At 44.3% G+C, this 19115-nt stretch overlaps 1 protein-coding gene across 4 annotated transcripts in view; it reads right to left on the reverse strand.

Annotated features, from left to right (window-relative positions):
• The window catches only part of LOC138538055 (complement factor H-like), a 981558-nt gene that overhangs the window by 813678 nt on the left and 148765 nt on the right, over nt 1–19115 (reverse strand). For all 4 annotated transcript variants that reach the window (XM_069641504.1, XM_069641501.1, XM_069641502.1 and 1 more), the window contains exon 4: nt 1217–1293. In XM_069641504.1, coding sequence (XP_069497605.1) covers nt 1217–1293 — 77 coding nt within the window. The remainder of the gene's footprint in view (nt 1–1216; nt 1294–19115) is intronic.

Raw genomic sequence — 19115 nt, forward strand, 5'->3', positions numbered from 1 at the left:
CCTGCTGGTGAAAGACATTTGGTGGCTGCTGGTGCAAGCTTTGCGGAGTAGTGAAATTAATTAAGGTGACCCACTGCAATAAATAATGTACCTTAAGCATTATCCCATGTGTACATTGTTAGGTGCACATTTTGACATTCGCAGTGTTGCAGCAATATTCTGACTGCTTCCATGAAACAGCCGTAGAGGCATGGAATTAAGGTTCACGTTAAGCAGTGCCACCATGGATCAATGAGGCCAGGGAACTGTCTGAATCCTTTTTTTAAACAAAGAAATAGTGTAGTAAATCTATTGCCCACATTATAGCAAGGTCGCCATTGAAAGATGCAGGTTTTTTGATACCTTATGACACAATCAAAAGCCTCAGCAATACAGGACTGCTCCATTGAGGGGGAAATAAGTTATATCCATGTTCTGGACTTTGCATACAGGTAATGTGAATATCTGTATATCAGCAATATTCTCTGGCATAGAGGTGCACGATTGTGGTCCGAATGTGAATATTGCCCACAGTTGTGGGGTGATGGGAGATCGCCCGTCCCGATTTCCCTTTGCTAACCATGCAGATTATGCCATCTGATGTGGGCTCACAGGGGAGCGATGCCAAAAGTGGCATCAGCTTCCCTTGCAGGACACTTTTCTTGCATATATGTTAGGTGGCAATACAAGCCTATTGCTTTTCCAATGTAAAATAAATCCACACTCCTTATATTCTAGGTGGTCGGAGACAGGCCTTTACCTCTCCTCCTTCAGAAGGGTGAGCATCCCTACTCAGAGATGAGCACCTGTGCTTGTCCTTCATAGACAAATTACCAAGATAATGTAGCGAGACAAGGAAGGAGTATACTGCACTTAGAGAACAAGAAGAACATTAAAATTACAAGCAATGCAAACACAAGGGCAATGACATGGGCTAAAGGGACAAGACAGAGGTGGTGCTCAAGAAGGAAAGGTGCCATTTAATAGACAAACAGTAAGAATTTTATTGGGGTATAAACAGAATAGTCTTGATATGAACAAGCAGAACAAAATCCATTATAGGTTCCACTCATTTATGTTCTGCAGTGCATTATGTTCCCCCTCAGTCTGTTACAAACCAAGTGTGCAAATTGGAGCCGCCTTGAACCTAGCTGCTCATCAGATGAATGATACAATCCCTACACCCAGTCCTGCCTTTCACTACATCTATTATATTTCATAGGAAAAGATGTCTTACGTTCACAGAATGGGACTGAGTTGCTCCATCCAGTTGCTGTGCAGTCTCGATAATTTATTCTGCTGATCATTTGGTACCTGGAAATTAAAAACACTCTTTAGAACTTGGAGCAGGATACATGTTTTTCAAATAATTATTCGACATGCCAAATCTTGTAGAATGATTAGCTGAAAAGAAAGTTATCTAGTCATCATGTATCATAATTGGTCACCATCGTTCTTTTACTTGTTGAATGCTCCACAAATCCAGCATTTCCAAACAATTTTCCAGTCAACTGGTAAGTGTCAAAAAGACCTGCTTTATTCCTATTACTGTTGAACAGTCACATGCAGCCTCTAGAAGAGGTGACTCCACAACATGAATTACAATGACCACTTAGTTTCTTATAGATGTCTTTATTGTGTAATTTTCAAAGATTGAGTAGGCTAAGCCGACACGTGTTTCGACCTTCACTTTCAAGGTCCTCTTTAGGGCTAATAGTTCAATCTGCCAAATTTCAAGTGGAAATCACTAGTTTTCAAATATTCTTTCTAGTTAAGTGGGACCACCGCGGACGAGGAGATCCAGAGTGTCCAAAACTTAGAAGGTATAGTGGGCGGTGGTAGTGACAGTGGTGGTTGCCAGGGGGATACCCTGAGCATAATAACTACATCAATTACCATACACCTGCAACCTGAGAAGGACGACTTGGTTACCCTGCCCTGCGACCTTTGGAGGGAACTCGACATGGCCTCTGAGACAACGCAGTGTGAAGAGGCCGAAGCAAACCCACTATTGGGTCCCTGTGGCGGACCCCTGCTTGACAATAGCAGGGTGGAACCACAGACCCCCATCCCAAATGAAGTACAAACAGTCCGACACAGACTAAAAGTTACGTCTGAAAGCCCCGTAAGAGGAGCATTGACCAGCACCTCCCACAAAATCACAGAAGGAGCAGCCAAAGCACGGAAAAAACACACAAAAAGAAAAGGACCTCACGCAACTTCGCAACAGACATGTGCAACAACTAAGCTAAGAAAAAAGACAGAAAGAATCGTGCCCAGAATCGAAGGCCCCAACAGAAAAACAACATCGACTGATGTACGGCATAAACCTCTACCACAGAATGTCTTCAAGAAAAAACATCTGGCAGCCTACAAGGACTCAGACGAACTCTCAGGCGCTGAGCTATTGGCAGGAGTCGAGGAAGCGTCACATTGTAACCACTCTGCATTCTCCCTCAGTGACAGTAACTGGTCAGACGGTGCCCGGCCCCAAACATCAAAGATGGCATTTTGGAAAGCCCAACATTAACAACGGGTCTCCCCATATGGAAGCCTTGGGTCAGCAGTCCCTGGCTTTATCCTCACAGAATGCTTCGGGAGGAATAAACAATGCCTCGACCAAACAGCAGACAGCAGCCCACAGCCTGAGGCCAGCACCAGGAAATTTCTCCCCACCAGACATCAACTTAACAGGGACAGCAATCCCAGCACTCAAAAACTACGAGTAGACAACTTGGCTCCTATTGAACACGAAACAAACGCCAAAAAACGGAATTGGCAGCACCCATTCACAAATCGAAGGGATCCATAGAACTTTCCCCACAACCTCTGAGAAACCTGCAGAGGGTGGGAGAGACTGTTCTAGGTAGAAACTGCAATATTTTTGAGGACTCATCAAAAAGTGAACTACCCCAAAGAACACCACCACTTCATCGAAGACTGAGTGAGATTTCAACCTCAGTGGACAAAGACTCTCCCGCCCAAAAACCAGACTTACTAACAATAATGTCCACAGTTAGCATTGCTCTGGCTCCATTCAGTAAAATGTATGAAGCCATAAACGACATTTTAAAGGATCACTCCATTATGATGGCCCTCATACACACAAAAGTGTGTTATTTAGAAGGCTTCATAACGGCAAAGATGAATGAGAAACCAACAGTGAAATCTCAGGGCACCAAGACTCATCACCTGTTCCTTCATTCATGGAAGCGACTAAATCAGTACCTCTTAAACAGTCTTTGAAATCTACTAGTGCTCAGACGTCCATTGAAACATATAGCACAGTGGACACGACAAAAGAACCTAAGTCTGACAGCACCGGTGAGCGTGGGATCAGGCAAACCAAAAGTAGTCAAACCTAAATCATCGTCAGATCAAGTGCCAACATTGACAACGAACCAGCCTGACATAGATCTAACGAGGCAAACACCTTTTGATAAAATGATAGGTAACGGCTCGATAGTTCCAGCAGTGTCGGAAAAGATACACATTACTGAAACTGTTAAAGAGAAACCAAAACAACTGGAACATCAACGGACGGAGGGCTTTCACCTAGCCTCCTTTGGCAATTTTTCCGCAGAAAGCATCAACCGAGCAAGAGGAGCCACCTAAAGCAATCCTTAGGAGTGAAACCATCAAGTTGCAAGCAGTGGCTGTAAGGAGTCAAGTCATAATTAAAAGGCAAGAACTGGTGTTAGAAATTTCTAATAATTTGCCAGTAGCACCACCTCCTCAAAAAGACAAGAACAGGAGGTTGAAGTCTTCAGATAAGGAAACAGAAAGAAGGACTTCCTTCAACGGGGAAAATAGGGAGAATTCCAAGGACCTTATTAATCTGAGCCTAACGTAGGAGGAAAAAAGAAAACAGGTGCACAAGGAAAGAGAGACACAAGAACGTGTGAGTAGAACAAGAGAGAAGGACAGAAGAAGTCCCCATAGAAAACAAAGCGCTCCTTAGAGAGCATACAAACAAGGAAGATTAATAGAACTAAAGATCTCTTTAAATACGAGCAAAATTATAGCTCTTCAACACTGAGATCACAAAAACAAGGAAATACTAGCTTTGATGCACGCGCAAAAGTGAAACAAACATCGGGTAATAAGAAAAGATCGGGAAGTGATAGAAACAACGTCGACAAAAGCCTGTATACCAAGACGTACGCAGGAAGAGAGATCAAACCCCACTTGAGTCGAACATTGAAGCTGGAAAGACTCTTAGATCTGAAGGACAAAATGATCTTAAACTGAAGAACAATCATGCAACTATTCAAACATGTCCCAAGTTTGAGGCATCTATCCTCGAACGACCTATAAATAGTCAAACCGGATTCCAATGGCCGCAAAGCCTGTTCCTTCCTCCATATCGACTCGCCAGTGGTAAAGAGTATAACTATTGGAGGCTACTGAAAACCTTCACATTTTAGGTTTCGATTTGAGAGAAATAAATACAGATGGATCAGTGAGGAAAGCCTACACAGAGAAGAACCCCAAACATCATTGGGGAGACACCACCTTGGACCACAGAACACAGAGAGACCAAAAACGTAGAACCAGCACCACGCGAGCAAGGAGTCCTAACGAACCGTCACAAGGTGAGCTAATAAAAGATCAGTAATCAAATTCCAAGAAGCGGGATCATAAATCATTTACAAATCGTAGCCAACCAACCCTGAGAACAACAGAATTTTCCTCTTCAGACAGCCAGTCCATTTCTCCTACTCCCAGGAATCTGGAGAGATTACCGAAGGGTCCTTTGCCGTACTTAAAAATCACCTTCGCCCAAGATGTACCAAACCAGACTCGGGGAAAGTTAGAGGTGAATCGTGATATGGCAAAGGGGAGAAAAGAGAGTGGTCATGGATTTCAACAGCCTTGGCACCTCAACCGGCATTTTAGCAACCAAAACAGAGAAAAGGTGGTTTCCAGGTTCCTTGGAAAGATCTGGAATGGCCGAAGATCCAAAATGCCAAGCTAATCATGGGATCCTGGAATACTAGAGGCTTTGGCCACCTCACTAAAAGAAGTGACGTCAATCTGGGCACTTTTGACATACTCTGCTTGCAGGAGACCTGGTTATAAACAAACCAGCCCTGGATGGCTAAGATTTGGCTTTTACTCCAGCAACAAAAGCAATTCGCTCAGGTAGCCGCCTCAATCAAAAAAAAATCCTTTGGTCGACTGACCTCATCCAGGCCTCACTGATTACTTGGCTTTGCCCAGTTTCTAAATATTCAAAAGGATAGTGGATAATTTCCTTTGTTGAATATTTACTGGAATCCAGATCTATAACTAACAAACGATTCATTAGACAGATAGAAACTGTGATTGAAAAAGCCAATTAAGAGTACACGATAAAATACACAATAATCAACGGGGACCTGAATGCAGTCTGTAACAATTTAGAGGAACCTAGTAACCCAATTATAGGATCGGAGGCATCTAAAGAGAGAGGAAGACAATGGGCCTCCCTTATGGATTCGTTGGATTGTCACAACATGCACTGGATGACAGACAAAATGAAGCCAATTGTACTAACTTGGGAACGAGAAGGCACTGGCGCAATATCAGACAACACCTATGTCTCACGAGAATTCCTTGAGTTAGCAGATAGTTTTGAAGTAATAAGAACAAAGCAAAGCGATCATAATTTACTGATTACTACATGGGTGATGCCTCGAGTACAAAGCAAGACAATGCCCCAAGAGGTAGAAAATTGCAACGGAAGCAGCAATAAAGAAATGGATTAAGCAATATTTGGATTAAACTCGCCATGTGAACATGCCTCTAAGCAAGGGGTAGACTATCAACCACTACTCCTTTGGGCAAGGCATCATCATCATTAAATACTCCAAATCATTACTATAATCAGCAACTAGTCAAAAAAAGAAGGACTCTAAGGCAAGCAAAGAGACATGCAAAGAAATTAAAGTCATATGAGGAGAAAGAAAAAGCAGTAAAAGAAGCAGTAACAATCTACACAATGTGGCTGAGAGACCATAAATATAGTCTGTACCAAGCAGATTCAGAGACGATGTTACGGGCAGTTTGTGGGAAAAGAAGTAGAGAATTTTGGACCCTAATAAATCAGACAACAAAGGATACAGACACAAACCTGCAGAACAATGTTGGAGAACAAACCTGGATTGACCATTTCTCTGCTTTGAACAAAAAAACACCTTTCAACTCGCAAACACCATGTCGACAACTGGACTCTGCCTGGAAGATTCTGTTTGAACAGACGATTGAAACAAAAATCAAGAAACCCAATCATTCTCGTGCCCCAGACCCGAACGGGATCACAAACTTTGAATTAAAAAAACATGGCGATGCTTGGTCACCCTTCATAAGTAAGGTCTTCCAAAACTGTATAAGAACAAGAACTATACCATCATCTTGGAAGACAGCATGTGTGGTACCGATTTTCAAAAAAGGAGCTAAAGACAATCTCCAGCAATATAGGCCTATTGCCTTATTAGGTATTACCCAAATTGACATTTTACAAATGACCTTTTGCACAATTGACCTAATTATAGTGGTCCTAATTGACGTTCTGCACAATTGACTTTTATATTATTTTAGTTATTTTATATATGTGTTGGGTTGGTTTTGGATTATAAATAATATAAGGGGATTGGGTGGGGGGTGACAGCGGGTTTTGGATTGGACGGGTGTTGCGGGGGGTTTTGCCCCCCGCATATATGTCCTAATTGACCTTCTAAATTAGGTCAATTCTCCCGAGATCAATTCTCCCGAGGTCAATTGTGAAAAGGTCAATTAGTATACAGCCCCTTATTAGAGACCATTGGTAAATTCTTTGCAGCCTTGGTGCTGGAAGATTTCCAGGGATGGATCAATCAAACAGCAAACAGAGACTCTTTTCAATCTGGCCTCGTTAAATGCCTGGGGACCTCAGCAAACATCCCGCTACTAAGCAGAGTGAGGGCAAGAGTCAAGGAGGGGAAAAACCAGAGTCTTCCTAGCGTTTGTTGACCTGGTCCAGGAATTCGACCAGCTCAACCTGGAACACCCTATGGTATAAGCTTGCTAAACTAAACGGTCCAAGCAACATACTGGACCCAATAATGGCCCTCTACTCCGAAACCACCATGCAAGTAAGACTGGACCACTCAGGGCTATTATCTAAAGAAATAAATACAGAAAGAGGCACCAAACAAGGATGCCCTTTGGCGCCGGCCTTATATGACGCCCATATAGGAGACTTCAAGAACATTGAAGGGAGAGCTTGGGCATTCCCCCCAACACTGGGTGATGAAAAGCTTCCCAGACTCTTGTACGCGGATGACATTATTTTAATGGATCAGACCTCAATAGGCTTGCAGCGGCACCTAACCAGCCTAGCAGCCTACACACAGGAGAACAACTTGGAATTGAACAAGGAAAAAACAAAGATAATTTTGTTTGAGGTATCCTCGAAAAGATTAGAACATCTAAAATGGACTCTTGACAGAGTTAAATTGTAAAAAGTAAAAAGCTTCAAATATTTGGGAGTCATCATGAGCAACAGCACAAACGAAATCCCAATGCATGAAAACTTATATGTAAAAACAAAGTCTTTGATTGTCCAAACAAAGCAATAAACTGGAAATAAGACGCTTTTCACTAATCCCGGTAATTCATTTCTACAAGGCCAAGGTAGTGCCCATTCTCATATACAGAGTAGAGGCAATGCCGTTTATTCCGGATAACCTTTCGCAAAAGCTTGAAGGGATGTTTTGGCGAAAAGTTTTAGCCCTACCGCAATCAACACCAATGGCACTGATTCGGCAAGAGTTGTGCCTAACGTCCCTGAAAGGGACGATCGCACAAAATGGCTTAATGCTCTTCAGAAAAAACATTCTTCCAGCGCCTCCATTGATCTTAGCGATAATAAAAAAAGAAATAGCAGGAGGCAAATGCAAACTGTTAACAAAATGGTCAGAAAAGAATACAAACCTTTGAAAGACCTGGGAAGTTCGGAAGAGGAGCAGAAGTGGAACCCAGTAAAAGTTAAGAAGCGACAATGGGAGTACGACTGGATTCAAACGCTGGACGCTGCACACACCTCGCCCACAGCATTACATTGGCCAGCAAAGCAGTACCAGCACCACCTCTCAGCCGTAACTAAAATAATGAACACTTAACTGTTTCAAGTACTTTTTTCTTTCTACCCTGGATGCTTATAGTGTTGTCTGTCCCATAGAGATATCTACCGTCAATAGCAGCAGCTGCCCCTTAGCTTGATCGGTATCCATTGCAGGACCATACACCCTCCCCACCCATGGCCTTCTAAATCGCTGACACGCTTTGCACACACGCTTTGCACGTACGAAGCATAAGAAGCATGTTCCTGGTCTTGGCCTGGCTGACATGTATATTTTGTGAATCTAAGACTCAGGCAAGCATAAGCAGTGATTTGAAGATTTTATAGCCAATACTAGGTTTCTATTTACCACCTGATGATGCCCTGCCAGAATGTCCTTAAAGTTCAAAACATTGAGAAACAATGTTCTGCTGCCATAACACACCTTAAACGTGTGTAATAAGAATTGGTTTGAGACTATGTTTTGTTATCACCAGTGGTCAACATCATCCACAAACAATTGGTGGTTTAGCCATTTCAATTTTAGAGACACCTTTTTTTTGTCTCAAAATGATTTATAGTAGAATTGACAGCATTGTGTGACCGCTATTTCCATGCTTTCTTTTTTAAGTTAACAGCTCTACGAATTCTGGCAATTGTCATTTCATCTTTCCCATTAGAAGTATGACCGACATCATCTTTTGCATGTGAAATGACCTTCTATCACTCAGAAATTATGACAAGTGTTAGTATCGCCCATTTCTCTGGCCCTCAATTTAGGAATCTTATTTGCATATGATTTTTTCCCGTTATGTAATTGCATGGCAAGCTGAAAAATAATGGTCTGGCCAGTTTTCAAGAGCAATTGCCAGTGGTTAAGATTAATTCATAATCCTCCAACCATCAGTCATCATTTATGCATTTGTTTTCCTTGCCCCCGCACCACTCAATGTCGGGCAAACTCCAGACAAAGGAGGCAGCATGACAGTCAAAGTGGCTGGGAGGATAGCTCAGGGGCAACATATTTGTCTTGGAAGCAAGACAACACAGAGCATCACAGGCTTGAATCCCGGTCCCACGCTAAGAGGCTAGTTTATGTTATTAATTAAAGAGAATCAGCATCACTCCTCTAGGAAAACCCCTGAGTTTGTTCCTCCACAAAGTCCCAAAAAAAATGAAGGGTTAGGGGAGAAATGATTCTTTCTAAGATATTCTGCTGGACCTTGATGTCTGAATACCATTTGACGCTTGGTCATTTAAATTACTGGAATAAAACTGCAGAGAGATTGGGAGAGGGGTTGGATGACAGCTCTCACCTAGGACAACAGAATGACAAGAATACTTAAAACTAGGGCTTTACTGATGCTTCTTTTTTGTTCAGCCATTTCTGTGTTTTTTTCTCTCTTTTGTTTCCTGTTTCCTTTCCTTATTTTTGCACCTGGGCACTTTCAATGCAGAGGAAAGAGCCAGGTTCTTTTCACAAGATTAGGCACCAGACAACTGGTGATGCTTGAGTAGGGAGAGGGTGGACAAATGGACCGAGGTACAAGATGTGGGGATGGTGGCTACTATGAGAAGATGGAAGCTCCCCTCAGAAGACTGTTTTAAAGTGAATATTTTGCACGCTGCTTTACTTATAAAGGTAACACGTCTTTAGGTATCGAAGCATGTCACCCTTTATGTATTTTCCTACGGGTGCCAAAAACCTTATCACCAGCATCCAGTTTCCCATCTATTTCAGGCAAACAACGGAACTCAATTCCTCACTCGCTGAGAGCAGAAGAATCCTACTGGGTATTCTGCAAGGCCCTCAAAACATGGCTGTTTAACTAGGCTCTCACACATACCCCCGTCTCCCACTACAAGAGTTGAACACTGAGCACTTCCGGATAGGCCTCCCTATAATCTGCTAGGGGTTGCACAACACGTGTGTACACAATGGGTGTATGTTATATCTGTCATCTATTCACAACAAAATGTAACTGGTAGCTGTAACGGCGCCTCGGTGCACCAGGGTTTTTGTGCGCTTTATAAGTGAAAAAATAAATGAATACATAAATTATTAAGTACTTTGCGTGAGTGGATATCATTGAAACTGGAATTGGGAGTGCATGGTACCAGTACACGTTTCTAATGTCTGTTACTTGGAAGATATGAAATAGGTAGCTATCCATGATTGGACATCCACTACCTATTTAAAAGGTGCAGATATTTTCCATTATTGGGTTTGAGCAGCCCCAAGGCTGCATTTTTGATAAGAGGATAAGCTCTGGAGCCATTTTGGAGTTCGCCTGATGAGAGAAGACAGTGGTGTGAAGAGCCAGGGGACTGCAGTTGACAGACATAGCATTGCCAAAGCCAACCACTGGGGTCCGCTGCTTCAATTCCAGTGACAAAGGAATTCTTTCCTCCATTACTCTGATGGGGCCTAACCAATCCTGTGTCCTGCAATCCTATGCAGCCATCCGTGGACTTTGAAATTGTTCTTGGATTATCCTGGGGGCTAACAATCCACCAAAGATGCACCTTTCCTGTATCTGTGTCTCAACTTGTAATTGAGAAGCCTGGCCTTTTGAAGTAGCTTGTCTCCAATATGATGATTGGCCTCTCTGGAGCATGTGTTTCACTGCAAATGGACCCAGTTTCTTTGCTGGCAAGGCCGATTGTGTTTTGTTTGTTTAACCAACTTTTCTCTCCCCACTGTACTTGAAACCCTTCTGTTGCTGCTTTGCTTGATTGCTTATAACTGTGTGCAAGTCTAACGTGTTGTGTAGTCCACCTTTGGAACTAGCTACTGTATATTACACGGCCTGCGGTAGCGGCCGTGTAGTTATGGTTGAATTGCTAAACCCATAGGAAGACCACTTTTTGGGTGGCTTTTAACTTCGCTCCCCCTGGAGGAATCCTCACCAAAGTTTGCCAAATAAGTATATGGCCCGCTCTAAAAATATTTTAGCAAGTTTGGTGAGGTTTAATGCAGGGTGCGGGGGCGCAATTATAGTGGCGGTCCCAACATTTTCTTTTTCATAGACTGAATGGGCAAGCACGGCTTCAGCCCAAACGGCTGGACGGATTTTAACCAAATTTGCAACAGGAGCTGGGGCTTGGTTCCGAAAGCGTGCATTTGTGTGTTTGGTGGAAATCGGAGCAGTACTTTTGTTGCAAAGAACTGAAATGTACGTCTCAAAAAATTTGTGACATTTGGCTCTGCGGACAAAAGTCTCATTGGCTTGCAGTATGCCGTGATGTCGGCGAACATTGGACGCGGCCGGTGGTTGGCTGGAGGGGAGCGTGCTGTGCATCAACATTTTTGGGAAACGCCACCATGGTGTATCGGAGGACAGTGCAGTGCCGAAAGGGCCTGGCAGACATACTTTACGCCATGTGGTGATGGGGAAAAGGCATGGAAAGGGTGGGAAAGTGAGAAGTGCTTCATTTGAGATATGACATTAGGTGGAAGAAGACGGTGGTGTGCCTGCAGTATCCATGCATACTGCGCCAATTTGTGGGTCCCTCCACAGGCGACTACCATGTGTGGTGAATGCAGGCAGCGTTGGTTACGGTACGATAGCTTGTGCAGCGACCTCTTACCGTGGTTACTGGTGGCAGCTCAATTGCAGAAAGGGAGTGCATTACGCATGACATGAACATTGCAACATAGCATGTACTATGGTGCGTTGTGTGTGGTAAGCTCGTAGCCCTTTCGATGCATGGGTGGAGGTCTTGCACCGACAAATATGTGCCGTGGTTGCAAGTAGGTTTCACATTGTTTCCTGATGGGTGTGGTTCGTCAGCATTGCATAAATTGTTTGTTCCATGGGTGTGGTGATTGTTAGCTTATCCTACAGTGTTTACTCCATGGCTGCAGGTAATAGAGTGAACAGTCCTGCAGTGTGTGCACTGGGGGCACTGTTGGAATAATGTCACCGTAGAAGAGGGTAGGGTTGAAGTGGATCTTCTATGTGCTTGGATACTGCATTATGTGAAATGGGTGCAATGTTCAAATAGTGTGTGCATACAAGTGGATAGGGTTGAACTGCATATTTCATATGCTTGGGTAGTGTCCATTGCGCAGAGTGCTGACTACTGTAGTGTACTATGAAGTATTCGTTTTGTGCACTGAAGAGAGTGCTGGGAGTAGGGCCACTGTTGCAAACAATTTTTGGTTCGGTTGGCAGTAACACGATACTATGTGAAAGAAGGTGGGTAGGGGTTCTGGAGGCTGTGTTGTGTATGTAGATTCTGCTAACTGTTGCATGTTTCCATGCATAGCTGTATTATGGTGCAGAGGTTGGGTAGGAGTGCCAGCGGCTGTGGTACGTGTGTGGATTGTGGTACTTGATCACATGTTGGCATGCATGGTTGCATTACATTGCAGTGGGTGTGGGCAAGGCCTAGACTATTGGGTGCATGGCCAAAGGCTGTAGGCCATGCACCCAAGAGCCAAGGCCTTGACCACACCCACTACAGCAATGCAGTGTTGACTACATCTCTCAGAGGGTGGTCAACTTTACAGAATGGTTGTGGAGCACATTTTGCACTTGATAGAGCACAAGAAGTGAGCTGGCTTACATATATTGTTGGTTGGTTCGGTTGGCAGTAACACCATAGTATGTGAACGAAAGTGGCTAGGGGTGCCGGATGCTGTGGTTCCATGTGTGGATTGTGGTACTTAGTTACATGTTGCCATGCATGGCTGGATTAGGTTGCGGTGGGTGCGGTCAAGACCTAGACTATTGGGTGCATGGCCAAAGGCCATAGGCCGGAAGCCATGCACCCAAGAGCCAAGGCCTTGACCACACCCACTGCATCAATGCTGTTTTGACTGCATCTCTCAGTGGGTGGTCAGCTTTATAGAATGCTTTTGGAGGACATTTTGCACTTCATAGAGGGCCAGAAGTGAGCTGACATGCATATATTGTTGATTCCATGGGTGTAGCCATTGTTAGAACATCCTACAGTTTTTGGTGTATGGATGGAGATTGTGCAGTGACAAGTCCTGCAGTGTGCCCACTGGGCGCAGTGTTGGAATACTGTCAGTATAGAAGAGGGTTGGATTGAAGTGGATCTTCAATGTGCTTGGATACTGTGCTTTGTGCAGCTTCTTGGGAGTAGATCAAATGATGTGAAGATTGTGTGTTTTGGTTGGCAGTGACACAATACTTTGTGAATGGAAGTGGGTAGAGGTGGTGGAGGCAGTGGTATGTTTGTGGATTCTGGTAACTGTTACATGTTTCCATGCATCGCTGTGTTATGGTGGGGGGTTGGGTAGAAGTGCAGCTGGCTATGTTACGTTTGTGGATTGTAGTAGCTGGCCACATGTTCGCATGCATGGCTCTATTATGTTGTGCTGGGTGTGGGCAAGCACTAGACTCTTGTGTGCATGGCCAAAGTCGTTATGGATGCCACGCTGGATGATTTTGAATGCTGAAATTGTGGATTCTTTTGCAGAACTTTGTACTGGAGGTGCTTTGGAAGCACACGTGACGTGCACTCGGAGTGTGTAACAGTAAATATGGAGTGCTGTGCAGAAATGATAGTGTTGGATGCAGAGGTCTTGGATTGATTGCTGCATACGTGTGTGAATATTTCACAGTGCTCAATGAGGGAGTCCTGGAAAAAAAGCAGTGGAAAGGGGAGAAGGACTGTCCCTGTTTTCCTGAGGCACGGCCCTCGCTTTAGCTGGGAAAGTGCACGTGCCACATCCGGCCATTCTGAGCATGGTGGGTATAGAAATGGAATTGTGGGGATTATCGAATCGGGTGTTAAGGGTGTGGTTCACAGGAAGGGGTGTACTATTTTTTCCCAATACTCTGTGCAATGATGTTGGTAGAGATGGAGAGATGCACAGTACTGATTGTGGGCGTTACCTTTGTGCAAGATCGGGTTAGGGCGTTTTGACCGCATGCAAAGGTTTGCATGGTCAAAAGTCCTAAAAATGCTACCACCAAAGGTTTGAACACCAAAAGCATTATAGGTAAGTATAAAAAAAAAGACTGCAGGGGCTGCAGGGGTGTCCCCCGCAACACCCTGCTCACTATACTATGTGGTATAGTGAGTGGGCTTTCGCGGGAGACATCCCTGCAACACACCCACAAAAAAAAAAGAAAGGGGGCTGCAGGGTGTCCCCTGCAACTCCCCGCTCACTATACTTTAAAGTATAGTGAGCGGGGGTTGCGGGGGAAACACCTGCAGCACCCGTAGTATGTAAGTGTGTTCGCATGAGAAAGGTGCGAACTTTGGTAGTTCGCACCTTTCTCATGCGAACGATTTGCCCGTGGTAATTTCAGTCGCAGACAAATCACTCGGATTCTGCAAGATCTGCACAGGTATGCCATGCAAAGAGGTGTTGCTGCTACTTTCGGGTTGGAAGGAGTGGACGCTTTGTGGGCAGTCTCTATCAGTGAAGTTTCGGGGGAATGGTTTGCCTTTGCAGATATGTGGCCTCTGTCGCTACTGTTCAAGTTGTCGTGGTGCATTATGGAGGTGTACATTTCGGTTATATGTCATGTGGATGTTTGCTCAGTCACCTGAAGAAGTTGATGAATGCAGTGATGTAGGTTTTTCTCACTGCCAAGGTTGTTTACTCATGCATTACACCAAGAGGAGTATGGAACTATGCCGGTGTAATTTGTCCCCAGCCAGAGCTCGGAAGGAGTCTTATAAACAGAAGCATGTGTGCATTTATGTGCACTGATGGGATGTGTTCCACCCACTATGATTTATGTGCACTGATGGGATGTTTTCCACCCACTATGAGATCATGAAGTCGTAAAATATGCACTGCTTCCATGCAAATGGCATTTCTTTGAACACCATTGGCAATGCTAATTTCTTTTGCATTGTGCAAGAAGCGTTGACCAGAATTCGGTCAAAATTTAAGGAGAAGCATACAGAAATGCAAAAAGAGAAAAAACAAAAAAGGTTGTTTGAAAGCACGTACAAAAAAACCACAAAAAAAACACAAAAAAAAGAAAATCTTTTAACAGGCACCCCTAAAGACCCAACGCCCTACTCTGGTTCAAATTTCTTCCCCCATCCGGTTCCTAGCATGATAACAGTAATTTCAGGATAGCACGTGCCACATCTGGCCCTTTTGAGGATGGCAGCCATGGAACTGGGAATGTGGAGCCTAAGGCATTGCTCAATTAGGTTTATGGTTGTGGTGTGTACGCAAAAACGGTGGCAGAAGGTCTGTTTGTACAGAGAAATGCAGAAGGCTATGGTTGAAGTGTGCAAGGCAACGGGCAGGCATCCTGTTTCTATGCATGTACTGTATGTACTTGTTTTAAGTTGCTAATATACCTTGAGTGCTGCTTTTGTGCAATATATTTGCAAGTTTTGTGCGAAATTGGTTACTGCAGAAAAAGAATTCTGTGAAGTTGGCAAGGTAAGTGGCAGGCATCCTGTTGTCATGCATGCAATGTGTGTATGCTATGAAATGATATGATTTGGTATGGTATGGCATTTTATAACACGTCTATACACAAGTGTTCCAAGGAGCGATGAGGCAAGAGAGGGGGAACAGAGGGGAGACAGAGACAATGATCCTACCATGTCAGGTGTCACTCAGTTCACGCAAGTGCATGGGCTGGCAGAGGGAAAAGTGCAGCACATGGGAAGAAGAATATATGACAATAAATAAAAATATGGCCCTGCTGGTGGCAAGTGCAAGTATTAGGTGCAGACATCAGGTGGTGGTGGGACTGTTAAGGATACAGAAAACAGTCGCCAAGTGCGGGGGTTGCCAGAAAGGCAGTACAGGGGTGCAGCTGGCGGGGGGAGGTGGCCTGGGCTCGAGATCAGAGGGTGGCCAGGTAACCAGTGCAGATTCAGGTTTAGCCAGGAAGTCAGCAGGGTAGAAGAGGCCCCAGCCACCACCAACTAGTTGTTTAGAGAAGCGACTGCACCTGCGGGAGTTGGAGGTGGGTGAGCAAAGAGCTCGAGCAGGGAGATATATAGGAAGCAAGAGTTGAAGGTAATGAGTCCCCAGGTCCCAGAAGGTCTTGTGGATAATGCAGAGGGTTTTAACCTTACTCCTCACAGCCACTGGGAGGCAGTGCAGACATTTTAGTCCCAGAGAGATACGATCTCTGGGTTTGAGGCCAAGGACAAGTCGCTCAGTCTTGTTCTGGATGAGTTGCAGAGGGCGGAGAGCAGAAGCAGGCAGATTTAGAAAGAGGCTGTTGCAAAAGTACAGTCTAGAGAGAACCACAGCTGTGGAGACAGTGATCTTCTGGGAACTTAGTTTAGGTTGGTCAGATACATGCAGTGCTGATTTTGGCGCAATATTTTTACAATTTATGTAGGAGATGGGTTAGTGCGGAAAGAAATTTGTAGAATAGTCGGAAGGAAAGAAGAGAGTTCCTGTTTGGATATTACAATGGGTGATATGGGTAAATTAAAACGGTCAAAGCATGTACCATCAAAGTGCCACTTGATGGTAGGTGATGGGGGAAAAAACAATATGTTGGTTAAGTACGTAATAGACATTCAGTGGCAAATACCATGCTCAGAGGCACTTATAACAGAGTTGTAAACATACTACAGAAACATTATTCATACCTCTACTTTGTTGTGATGGGTGGCCATGTGGATGTATGTGGATGCAGAAATCTTGCATAGTTTTACTGAATTTTGTAATGGACGTGCTTTCAAATGACATGACACTTGCAGTCTGAATGTGTAACGGTACATATGAAGTGTTGTACAGAACTGGCAGTGTTAGATGCTGAGGTCTTGGATGGGATTGGAGGATGCGTGTGTGACTATTTAACAGTACCCAATGAGGTAGTGCTGGACAAAAATAGTGGAAAGGGAAGGAGGACTGTGCCTGCTGTACTGGGGCGAGGCCCTTGCGGTACTTGGGGAAGCGGCCGTGCCACATTCTGCGCTTCTCACCATGCTGCCCAATGGAAATGGGACTGTGGGGATTGTCCAATCAGGTACTGAGGGTGTGGTTCACAGGAAGGGGCGGTAATACCGTTTTTCATTACTCTGCGCAGTGAGGCGGGCTAACATGGAGAAACGCATTGTGGTGGTTTTGGGTGATGCCTTTGTGATAGGTCTGCACAAGTATGCCCAGGAAAGACACTTTGATGGTGAGTTTGTTTTGGAAGGAGTGGACACATTGTGGTGCGCTGTCCATGATCGCAGTTTTCGCCGATATGCACGCACTTTGCAGACAAGTGGCCAGTTTTACTACTGTTGATGTTGTCATAGTGCAGAGGTTGGAAGGTGTCTCATTAACAGAAGCATGTGCAATTTTTTTGTCCGCTGGTGGGATGTTCTTCTGCAACAATAACATCATTAGTTGTTGAAATGCAGACTTTCCATGCAAAATGGCATTTTGTTGTCGCCCATTGGTGATGCTGTTTTGCTTGCTCATCTAGAAGATGCGTTGAAGAGTTTGCTGTAAGAATGTGAGGAGAAGCAAATACAAAATCCTATAAAAAATGGAAAAAGGGTGTTTCTCGAGAAGCACCAAAAAACAAAACATAAAAAAGGCTCTTTTCAGAGCCACCACTAAAGACGAAATCCCCTACCCTGGTTGCAATTTATTCCCCCACGCCCACAACCAGCATGAAAGCCACTTCAGGGCTTTTGAGGATGGTGGTCATGAAAATGGAACTGTGGAGCTAAGGGATTGTGCAATGATATTTATGGGTGTGGTGTGTAAACAGAGGACTGTTGTACAGAACCGATAGTGTTACATGGAGAGCTCTTCAATGTGATTGGTGGATGCATGTGTGACTATTTAATAGTACCCAATGAGGGCATGCTAGAAAGAAGATAGTGGAAAGGGAAGAAGGATTTATCATGCTTTACTGGGGAGCGGACCTCGTGGTACTTGGGGAAGCGCACATGGCACATACTACCATTTTCAGCATGCTGCCCATGGGAATGGGACAGTGGGGATTATCAGTACTGAGGCAGTGGTTCACAGGAAGGGGCGTTAATACTTTTCTCCATTACTGTGCATAGTGAGCCAGGCTGCCATGGTTGCCATTACTTAGAAAGGTAATGTAACATAGCAGAAATTGTTCCAAATTCAATTACACCTCAAAGCTATGTGGGCCACTAGTCTGTTCTGATCTGAAGAAATACAGATTGCGGAGCAGTTCTGTGGTGTGGCCTTTTGTAGGGCTGCTGTGGAGACCTTGCAACCAGCAAAGAGGCCTATACCGTTGCACCAAATACATACATGTGCAATGGCACATTGTGGGGTCTTTGTAAGCATGTACTTTTCCAATAAGATTCCGTAGATTGTAGAACATTGTATTTTCCCACTGTCCGAGGGTCCGGATTGTATCCACGATATAAGGGCCCATACGCAGCATGGGTGCGGTTGCATGGTGATGTTGCGAATGATATCGATTTGAACGGCTGTCGCAGGTCGCATTTTCGGTGGCATAATTTGTGCGCATGTGCATAGGTGTCCTATGCACATCGTTGTGATCTCTGGATTGAATTATAGTGCGACACATGTGCGCCAACCATTTTGTTTATGTGTACAGCTACCTGTAGAACATGGGTGGGTGCCTCAAACTACTTAAAGTCTGTCACATGTTTCTTTGCATATGCTAGACAGCGGTGGTGTTACCAGAAGACAGAGGAAAAGATATGCATGCGCATACTTGTGCAATGAACAAATATCCGCTCCCACAACTACTTATAGGTGTTTCACAAGATGTGAACATGCGGTTTGTACTGGCGTGGTACAGATGTCTCCATTGTGATTGCGGATAGGCCGGCCAGGTGCAGTGGCATAGGACATCTCCCTTTAGCTTAATTGCAGTAATTCCCACCAGTACTGTGCACCGCTGAGTCATAACGGCATTTTAAAAACAAAGGAAAAGCCACATATACACTCAGGAACAATTTACATATCAATCTTCATTTCCACAGATTCATAGATACTATTACGAAAGCGAAGGGGTAGAAGAAGTGGATTAATATTGTGGGGAATTGGGGATTTGCACAATTTGCTCATGAGGGGAGGAAGGGATTGCGGTATCATCATAACGTCTCTGATCATGCAGATTTTGAGGGG

Source organism: Ambystoma mexicanum, chromosome 1q (assembly GCF_040938575.1).
Source record: "Ambystoma mexicanum isolate Mex_15411 chromosome 1q, UKY_AmexF1_1, whole genome shotgun sequence".
NCBI classification, from domain to species: Eukaryota; Metazoa; Chordata; class Amphibia; order Caudata; family Ambystomatidae; genus Ambystoma; species Ambystoma mexicanum.